The sequence below is a fragment of the Paramacrobiotus metropolitanus genome, unplaced genomic scaffold (assembly GCF_019649055.1).
Source record: "Paramacrobiotus metropolitanus isolate TYO unplaced genomic scaffold, Prichtersi_v1.0 Parri_scaffold0000048, whole genome shotgun sequence".
In the NCBI taxonomy this organism is placed as follows: domain Eukaryota; kingdom Metazoa; phylum Tardigrada; class Eutardigrada; order Parachela; family Macrobiotidae; genus Paramacrobiotus; species Paramacrobiotus metropolitanus.
The window spans coordinates 556,001-565,543 of NW_026570268.1; the positions used below are offsets into that span (position 1 = coordinate 556,001).

Here is a 9,543-nt window from a genome sequence, read left to right on the forward strand (position 1 = left end):
AAAATGGACTTCTGTTTTTGTGTGCAACCAGTGAAATCGTTGTGCGAATCGCATCAACGTTGTGGGCGTGGCCAGTGGTCTGGTAAGTCAGTATTACGCAAAGGCAATAACAGATCATCAACTCTGAATCAGCGCGCTGCTCGCTCATTTTCTAGATTCTCTTCTCACTCCAGTTTTCCGCTTTCTGCACTTACGAAGTTTTGGTTTTACAAAATTAGCAGAAAAGCCGAAAACTTTGGAGTTCTCGCTCATTTCAATCGATCTTTTTTGTAGTTGTTGTGCTTGTTGGGCCCGTACAATCATGTTGGGAAGCAGACACATACTGCGCGCGGCGCTGCCGTTGTCGCGAACGCTGTGCACACGCATTTCTCCGGGGAAGATCAGGAGCCCGGGATACGGCATGGCTGCGGCGCGTTCCCTCACTCTGGCTTCTCAGCAGAAGATTCTGCTTCCTCTGATCTGTCAGCTACCGAAACGCGGCTTCCTCACCTCCGCTCCGTCCTTCGCGGAATCCCGCCGACTGGCGCAAGTCAAAAGTGAGCTCCCTGGTTCTACGCTCCGATTTTGGCTTTCCTTCCTCTTTCAAAAATCTTTGAAGGTTTTCAATAGATTGATTTTATGAAAAATCAATTTTAAAAACTATTACAGTGACAGCAAGGTGAAAAATTTATGGATGAAAGCGAAACTTGTCTCAGAAACTCCAAGTTGGAATTTTTTGTATTTTCTGGGTTTTTTGTTTCTGCAGGTGACGGAGAGATGGCCGAGTTCCTGGCGGAGGAGATCCAGGCGGAGAAGGAGTCCCTGAAGGCCACGGGGAAGGCGGTGCAGGTGAAGGGCTTCGATGTGTCCACCGACGACGCCGATGTGACGTTCAAGAAGAACTTCAACGGCGAAGAGTGAGTGGCGAGCCGAGGGGTCTCTCCACAACGGCGTTCTTCCTGTCGCTCTCATTTCAATTTTAGAAAATTGTGTAACGTTCGGGCAATCGACTGGCATATGAATATTACATACGCTCATACCGGGAAATTTACCGAGCATTTATTGAACTTATTTAACAGCGTGTTGCGGTAAAACCGGGAAAGTTTAGTCGCGATTGCATCAGCCTGTTTTTACTGCAGAATTTCGATTGAATTTCTTTTTAAATTTTTTTAATTATTTTGGTGTTATGTGTGGGAGCGGAAATAATTTAAAGAACATCGCTGATTAAAGTCTTAACAATACTGATATAATTTTAAATGGATCGATGGATGGATTTCAATGGATTGAATTTTTAAAGTGGACTAAATTTATTTGATTTATTCGGTTAGGATCACGGTGCGCGTGAATGTCAATCACTCCGTGGAGGCCGAGTTCGCCGAGGACGAGCAGAATCCCGCGCAACAACAACAGCAGCAATCCCCCGATGCGCCGCCCATGACTAAGGTATGCGCGAGATTTTTCACTATTTTGCAGTCGCCGTTGATTAAGCCAGATGGTTTGTTGCGCGTGATAGATGGTTTGTCGACCCAACTTCTCCGTGACGGTCGTCAAAGGCGGCTACACGCTGTCCTTTGAGTGCTCGCAGCTGCGCGACGAGGAGGACGATGAGGACCAGCAGCTGGGACGCAATCAGCAGACCGAGGAGAACTACCGTATGTCTGCTCATAACGTGAACTAATTCTATCAAAATAATTTTTGTAATTAATCTCTAATTTATAATCTTAGTCTTTGTAATTTATTCCCCAATATTCACCATTTTTTAAAACGTTTGTAAATAAAAGAAGTGCACCTATTTGCTCGGAGAAATACATAAAAATTGCAAATAAAATACAGATAAATGAAATCAGCTCAAATAAATAAATTTCTAGCATAATTATAGCTTTGCTTGCAGAGGACATGTTCAGCATCGACGAGTTCTCCGTGTACAAGGGTGAACGTAAAGATATGACGTACGTCATGTCCGGCGAAGTGATGGACGGGGTATGTTTATTACTCAACGAAATGCATTATTAGAAATTTGTCGTGACATTAATGTTGATTTTTAACAGAATTTCTACGATAATCTGATGAACATGCTGGATGAGCGCGGCATCAACTCGGACTTCGTGCGCGAGCTGGTGGACTTTTGCACGCTGTACGAGCAGAAGCTGTACGTTAATCTCCTGGAGAACCTGATGGGCATCGTCAAGCCCTGAGGCGGAGGGACTGTATCCAAATCAGCGTCTCAGCGGATGCGTCGTCCGCCGTCGTGTAGTTTCCGCTTCGCGGCCCTTTCGTTTTCTTGTTGTATATACCGCGCTGGAAGTGTTGCTTGGAATGCGCTCGCAAGATATTCCTTTTCTTTTTGTTTAATGGCATCGGCATGATACGCATCAGTGGTGGTTTACGCAGCCAGTTGTTCGTCGAGAAATTTGCCAATTAAAAGTTCGTACAAGGATTTTGACCGGTATTGGGATTAACTTTCGAAATTAACGACAACGCCATCCACAGATTAAAAATTAATCAACATAGTTAATAAATGCTAAAAAATGCCCTGTTATTGTCGGCATTTTGGCTGTTGAACTCATCATCAGTCAGCAGCACAGAATTTACGAGAAAATAACATTAAAAAATTCGGCTGAGATTAATCCAATATTCGACCGGAGCAACTTGCTTATTGTTAGCTGACTGAATAAAAAAAAACTTAGTCCGCTAAGGCACAAAATGATAAAAAAGGACCAGTTAAAACCTGTAAAACCCAACTGCGCGCGAAATAATTCCTATCGGCTATCCGATCAACTGCACAATTAGTCTGCAAAATCTTGGTAGCATCCGTGCAGCGCTGCCAGCGTCAGATTATTCAAAGTGGAAACGTCCAGTTGGCGCAGACGCTGCGCATACATGGCGTCCCACTGCAGAGGATCACCGGAGGGACGAGGAATGTCCATCCTGATTAAAATAAATAAAAATATCATAACTGAGCAAATACAAATACAGAGTACAATCATTTCCGCTGTGCCCGAGTAACAAGATTTTCAAAACCGCAATTCTCAAAAATTACTACAATATCATTATAGCAAGATTTTTCAAAAATGAAATCCATAAAAATTAGTACAATAATTCTGATAAAAATTCCCAAAAATTAATCTGATATAATAATTATTATAAATCTCGAATCTGATCAAAAAAATACTAGTAATTGTTCAAAATATTAGTGGTCAGTGCCGCTTACTGCTTAAAAAACTGGCGAATTCCCTTAATCCATTTGCGATCCTTCTTCACCTCCTTCACCCATCGCTCATACACCGCCGCGACCTTTTTCTGCACCTGGGGACCGACGGCCGGACAGCTGTCCGCCGCCGCGGCGACGAAGCGCCGCAACTGTTCCGCAACACGTTCTCCGCGGCGGAAACGCAGCTGCGGAATGACCACCACCACATCGCCGAGGTGCTGCTCGCTTTCGTCCCGCATCAGCTTCTCCAGCGGCGGATGCCAGCCGGTGCAGTCAAACAGCAGCAGTCGGGCGGAGGAGCAGATGGACGGCGACGCCATGTAGTTGACCAAGACTAGCTCGTCGCAAACGCTGAGCAGTGTGGTCAGAGCGTGCGTGGTGAACATGCCCTTGCCTTCGGCGACCGGGAGGCTCAGAAAAGGGACGGCTGACCAATCCGCCTCATCGTACCCGTTAGCCGCAATGATTTTCCGCAAACGGATGCCTTTGCGCTCCAGAACAAACTGGGCTCCGTACAGCCACGCATCGCCGCCCGGCAGCGTGACCTGGCCGTCGCCCATCAGCAGCAGTGTCTCGGTGTCGGGGCGGATGAAGCGGTCCAGGGTGGCCAGGAGGTGGTACTCCCCATACTCGGATTCCAGGCACCATTCCTGCTCATACGGCTTCTTCCCGGCCATGTCCAGCATCACCACCCGCTTATCCGTGAATTTTCCCAGAATCTCTCGCCACAACGCGCACACTCTGCTTACAGCAGCAAAATTAAAACAACTTAAACATCGCTTACATGATGCTTCTAATAAAAAAAATGACAAAAATATTACTAATGAATATAACTAATTTTTATTATTTTTTAATTTTTATTGTTTTATTAATCTTTAATAAAGCTTGTCCTATAATTTAGGAGTTTTTGTTACAGATCTTGTCCCATAATTTATAAGTAATAATCGTTAACAAAGTGAACTTGCCGGGAGAAGCGGAACTGGCTTTCGGCATCCACATTTGTGAGAATCCCGGTCAAGATCGGCAGCGAAAGTTGGCTTATGGACATTTCTTCCTCGTCCGCCACGGTGTCATCGGTGGAGCCTTTGAAAAAGGCCAAATCATATGAATGAAATATTTAACCAAGTAGCCATATGATGCGTTCATCATCGGTACAATGTACAGTACTGTACATGAACAGTTGTACAACAACATTCCCTCAATTAAATGTTTAAAAATTCATAATAAACATTTCAAACATTTAAATATATTACGTAACCATTTTCAACATACAGAAAATTTATTCTGGAATTTAAGAAGATTTTTTTAAGTTTTTTATTATTTTTCATTATTATTTTGGCACTGACCGTAATCCAGCGCTCCCGGGAAAGCGTCCATCGCCAGCGCTGACTGATTGCGGAGATATCGCCTGCAAGCCTTCTTCAGCGCCGCCTCATCCCACCACATCCGGCGCCCGCTGGCCGCATGCTGCAGCTCCAGACAGACGAACGTCAGCGTGTCCGTTGCCGCGCGCACGAAGACGCGCACACCCACGTGCGCCCCGTAACTGATGTGCTGCGGCTCAAAGCCGTTCCCGGGACGCACTGGCATCGAGTAGAATGTCGTCAGATTATTGCGTACGCGCCGTCCGATGGGACAGTGTTCACCCGTGTATTCGTCGTAATCGAAATAATCGCCACTACCCAGGGCGAACTGGCAGGCCCGGCCCACGAACGCCGGCAGACTGTCCACGGCGCGCAGTGCACCCGCCCCGGGGAACGGAATGACATGTTTGCGGAATGTAAGGCCATCGGTGCGCTGGAAGAAATTCTGCCCGTCCTCCGGCACGGGCAGGCGACGGGTGCACTGGTTGCGGTACACAAGATAGCCCTTCCCTGGTGGCGTAGTGTTCGACTGGGAACGATCCTGGGCCTTGTCACCCAAACGCACAATCAGTACCCGGGCTTTCCGCTGCGCAACGATCGTGGCGGGACGGAAGATCATCGGTCCATCGTGGCTGTCTCGCAGCGCCACCGGCAGGGAGTCCGTGACCAAGGGGAACAGATCTTTATACAGAAAGTGGTGCGGCCAGAGACGGCTGGAGTGGATCCATTGGGCCGGCACGCTGCGGGCATCGAAATCAACGAGGAAGTGCGGGCCGTTGACGTCTTGCACGTAGCCCAACCACCACTGGCCGCCGTCGCGCAGCGCCAGCACCGTGTTGCCGTAGTTGACTTCCCACGCGCCGGACCATAATTCACGAAAGTAACGGGTAGTGGCGCTCATGCTTCTGCAGAGAAATCGGGAATACGAAGTCCGAGATTAGCACACGCAGAACAAAAATTCCACAGACAAAAATCAGTGCAACTGTGAAAACGAGCCGGTGGAGTGACTGCCGTCTCGCGCAGGTTAAGCAGTACGCACGGTGTCTTTTCGGTCATAACACGTCCCGGAAGTGGCTTGCGCCGTATTATCGCAGGCATTGCCAGGCAAAAATGTCGTACTTGTGTTCAGTCGTTTCCCTGTATCGATATGGACGATGGTCGATGACCTGCTGAATGTTGATTTGTACGGTGCAGTCAAAGCATTTTGTGATTTAATTTTCCGAACGACTTTCTACTTTGGAATTCGGTAGATACTCTGTATTTAAATTTTGAGGTACGTATTACGGAACATTTCGTGCTAATAAAACCGATCCAGATTACAAAAAACAATTAATTTGTACGAGTACAGTATTGATTTTAATGATTAACCACAAGGAATACAGGTTTCGAACAAAAAATCCGCACAACAGCAAATCTACCAATCCTGAAAACATGATAAACGAGATTAGCGAAAGCCTAAAAGACAGAACCCCCACATGTTACACAAACTAGGTCACTGGTTAGCGGTCGAAACGCAAAGCGTTGAATTAATAACCCCAGATCACATCTTGCGCAACAAACAGAAAATCCATCTCCAAACTTCCACGTCCCATTCGCCAGTCCACTGTACGAGTACTGTACTTAGTACTTACTTCTGAATATGCCAGTATATCACGCACGGCCGTCCGACCTTTACGGCACTTACTTGAACTACAACGTGTACTTAGGCAATTTGTCTGCTTTCCAGTGTTTTTCGAATTTTTTTCACATTTTTCGGTTTTGAAGTGGAAAGTAGAAAATAGAGTAGATACGCTTGTGCAGGCCTCGGTGGTGGTTTCGTTTCCCCATTTGATGCAATGTGTATTGTGGTGGGAATGTGGAGCGGTTAGCTGCTGCAAGGAAAGGTCTAATTAATCGCGTTGCCAGTGGGATTTTAATGTTTTGTGAATGGCACGCCCCGACGTCGTTACTGCGGAATCTGTTGCTGCGGGCAAAGGGGGACGACGCGCCGAATTAGCGGAGAATGGGCAGGCGCCGCTGCGCAGTGCGGATCAGGGCGCAGGGGACGAGGTGGTGGTGAAGAGCGAGACGAAGAAACCCGCGTCGACAATGCCGTCGCATGCGCAGCAGCATCCCAGCACGCTGAAGCTGCTGGGCTGCGCCGCCGGGGTCTTCTTGTCCTTCTTCGTCTTCGGCATCTTCCAGGAACGCATGTGAGTTCCGCCGTGAATGCACTATGTGCTGCATACCATTTGTGATTTTTTTATGGGGGATTGAGCGAGGGGCTTGTTGCAGAACGCGCGGCGTGTACGGCGAGAACGAGCGCTTCCACTACACACTGACGCTGGTCTTCGTCCAGTGCGTCATCAACGCCATCTTTGCCAGACTCAGTAAGGCCTGCATTTTTATATTCTAGAATAGCTGAATTTATTTGCATTTATTAATTAATTTGTTTGCATTATTCTCTGCGTTTATTGGAGAGTTTATTCTATGTTTGTGTTGAACATTTACGAGTATTTAGGAAATTTTAAACGTGCAATAGAGCACTACCACCGTAGGGCGGCTGGACAGTAAACAGACGCTGCTATTAGCGTGGCTTCTTTTGGAGCTGGTACGACTACGATTGCCACCGTTTGCATTCCTTGGTGTGTTGCAGTGATCTACCTGACGCGGGAAGCCCGCGACACCACGCCGCGCTCGTTGTACGGCTGGTGCTCGCTGTCCTACCTGGCGGCCATGCTCTCCTCCAACCAGGCGCTGCAGTACGTCAACTATCCTACACAGGTGCGCACGCGTCACCCGCCCGCGGCGCTGACGGCCATGCATTAACCGATAGCTTATAAAATTGTAATTTACTGTAATAAATCAAACATTAGTGAATAAAAATTGTTTAAAACCGGAAGTATGGATTAATCGGTACGCATAGAAATGATTCAAGCTAATGTCAATGAAGACAAATTGAGTAATTAAAAAAGTTAAATGTCCATTAATCAGCTGATCGATGTGTAGTATACAAGTCATGAATACAGGTGCTGGGTAAATCCTGCAAACCCATCCCGGTGATGCTCTTTGGCGTGTTCTTCGCGCACCGGCGGTACGCCTTCAAGAAGTACCTCTTCGTCCTCTGCATCGTTGTCGGCGTCAGTATCTTCTTCTACGAGAGCGGGAAGAAGCATTCCAAGGAGGAGCAGAAGGAGATCGGCTTCGGCGAAGCACTTCTGGTATAACAGAATTTATTGCTTTATTTTTTTCGTAATTTTCCTCATGTGATTGAATCGTTGCAGGCCCTGTCCCTGTTTATGGATGGCGTGACGGGCGCCGTGCAGGATCGTATGCGCACTTCCCACAAGACGCGCCCCAACAACATGATGATGTGGATGAACATCTTCTCCTCTTTTCTCCTGCTCGCCGGTACGTACTGCATTTGAACGTTGCGATGGACTGCACAGACAAATTAATCGATGTCGAATAAATCAAATTAAAATTAACGAGGGAAAATAATTAGTAAGAAGCTGACGTATGATGACAGATAAAACTAAAATTGAAGGAATAAAAAAACATTTTTTTGCCGTACACGTTATGTTTTGCAGCCATCGTCGTGACCGGGGAGTTGGTGGAGGTGCTGGGCTTCATCCTGCGCTATCCGTACGTCTTGGAGCAGCTGCTGACGTTCGCCGTGTGCAGCGCCGTGGGACAGGTACGGCACCGCGCTAATCATTTGAAATTCCTGGAAAATTAAATGTACGGTTTCAACCGGCAGTTCTTCATCTTCCTGACGGTGGCGGACTTTGGCCCGCTGCCCTGCTCCATCATCACCACCACGCGCAAATTCTTCACCATCCTCGTCTCCGTGCTCTTCTTCAACAACCCCATCTCCGGCCTGCAGTGGGCCGCCACGCTCCTCGTCTTCATAGGCCTCATCCTCGACGTCAAGTACGGCAAAGACCGCAAACACTGAAACTGTCTGGTTAATGCCGCGCGTCCGTCCGCCCGCCATTCCTTTTGTACTCACACCAGAAATGAATTAATAACGATTTTATTGCCAGTTTTCGCTGTAGCTTGACCGGTGGTCTGTGCAGTATGCGTGCGTATAATGTCGTTTCCGGCGTTATGCCGGGGGTGAAATAACGTATCGGCTGCATGCGGCAAGTCTCCTTCTTTTATTCCTAATGGGTAATGGCCGATAATCACTTTTAGTGTTTCAATTGGGACAGGTTCTGTGTAAAATTAGCATGTCCGAACATTGTCCGCATCGCGACGCGACCGACAACTGCAGAGTTCTGTGCAACACACCTTCTCCGTAAAGAATTACGTTTGGCAATACAGATTTTCACCGGAAGTGCAAAATTTGCGGCACAACACAATTAGACGTTTACTTTCTTCACCAAAAATTTTACATCATGCGTTGGTTATGATAATTGCAAAAGTATCTTGATATGTTTTTACTTCCTTCACATCTGCGTACAAAAATTTTCGAAGCAACTTCGGCAACCATAACTTATTTATTATGTACTAGTACTTTGTATACGAGTATTGATACTGTACATCATACTTTTGTCAAACGTTACGGCAATGTCAGTAGTACTAACGATAAGTACTATGTATGTACTCGATGAAATTATTGTTAACAGTTATGGTTAATCTATTATTAACAATAAACTATTAGCTATTGCCTAACGGTAAGCCTGTACGTACATACATAGTACTTGCCGTTTGTAAAAGTTATTGGGCTTTTATAGTACCCGATACCGGAAAAAGTACTTTATAAAAATGTTTATATCCTATAGATATAAAATTATCTAGGTACCTGTTCTATCAGTAAAGCCTATTCTATCGTAAAATGCATATGTTAATGTGCCCTATATTCAATGCATATATCGTGTAGATATCTATATTCTATTGTAAAATGTATAAGATATATGTTACGATTCATATCTACGCTTATATATAAAATTAATACATTTACAATCTATATAAAATTTCATGTACCCATTCTAGACTTCTAGTTAT

The 9,543-nt window shown here is 46.1% G+C and overlaps 3 protein-coding genes across 3 annotated transcripts; 2 read left to right on the plus strand and 1 right to left on the minus strand.

The window, feature by feature from the left end:
• The first annotated feature begins 127 nt into the window (after positions 1–127).
• Positions 128–2,416, plus strand: LOC129591789 (complement component 1 Q subcomponent-binding protein, mitochondrial-like). Its single transcript, XM_055487598.1, has 6 exons — positions 128–536; positions 746–896; positions 1,308–1,422; positions 1,493–1,631; positions 1,871–1,959; positions 2,028–2,416. Exons 1-6 carry the CDS (start codon positions 302–304, stop codon positions 2,172–2,174), a joined length of 876 nt encoding a protein of 291 aa, XP_055343573.1. The 5' UTR covers positions 128–301; the 3' UTR covers positions 2,175–2,416.
• A 54-nt stretch (positions 2,417–2,470) lies between these two features.
• LOC129591788 (uncharacterized) lies at positions 2,471–5,557 on the minus strand. Its single transcript, XM_055487597.1, has 4 exons — positions 4,537–5,557; positions 4,156–4,273; positions 3,191–3,931; positions 2,471–2,907 (listed from the first exon to the last, which is right to left on the minus strand). Exons 1-4 carry the CDS (start codon positions 5,453–5,455, stop codon positions 2,766–2,768), a joined length of 1,920 nt encoding a protein of 639 aa, XP_055343572.1. The 5' UTR covers positions 5,456–5,557; the 3' UTR covers positions 2,471–2,765.
• Positions 5,558–6,265: 708 nt separating this feature from the next.
• Positions 6,266–8,865, plus strand: LOC129591782 (solute carrier family 35 member B1-like). The gene is made up of 7 exons (XM_055487590.1): positions 6,266–6,746; positions 6,829–6,923; positions 7,190–7,317; positions 7,563–7,754; positions 7,818–7,944; positions 8,124–8,230; positions 8,294–8,865. Exons 1-7 carry the CDS (start codon positions 6,481–6,483, stop codon positions 8,489–8,491), a joined length of 1,113 nt encoding a protein of 370 aa, XP_055343565.1. The 5' UTR covers positions 6,266–6,480; the 3' UTR covers positions 8,492–8,865.
• The last annotated feature ends 678 nt before the right edge of the window (positions 8,866–9,543 follow it).

Coding starts and splice junctions, on each gene's coding strand:
- LOC129591789 (XM_055487598.1), top strand. CDS start 302: ATGTTGGGAAGCAGACACATACTGCGCGCGGCGCTGCCGTTGTCGCGA. Junction 897..1,307: donor AAGAACTTCAACGGCGAAGA/GTGAGTGGCGAG, acceptor TTATTCGGTTAG/GATCACGGTGCGCGTGAATG. Junction 1,632..1,870: donor GCAGACCGAGGAGAACTACC/GTATGTCTGCTC, acceptor CTTTGCTTGCAG/AGGACATGTTCAGCATCGAC.
- LOC129591788 (XM_055487597.1), bottom strand. CDS start 5,455: ATGAGCGCCACTACCCGTTACTTTCGTGAATTATGGTCCGGCGCGTGG. Junction 3,932..4,155: donor AGCCAGTTCCGCTTCTCCCG/GCAAGTTCACTT, acceptor TGCTGTAAGCAG/AGTGTGCGCGTTGTGGCGAG. Junction 2,908..3,190: donor ATTCGCCAGTTTTTTAAGCA/GTAAGCGGCACT, acceptor TATTTTAATCAG/GATGGACATTCCTCGTCCCT.
- LOC129591782 (XM_055487590.1), top strand. CDS start 6,481: ATGGCACGCCCCGACGTCGTTACTGCGGAATCTGTTGCTGCGGGCAAA. Junction 7,318..7,562: donor ACGTCAACTATCCTACACAG/GTGCGCACGCGT, acceptor TCATGAATACAG/GTGCTGGGTAAATCCTGCAA. Junction 8,231..8,293: donor TGTGCAGCGCCGTGGGACAG/GTACGGCACCGC, acceptor TTCAACCGGCAG/TTCTTCATCTTCCTGACGGT.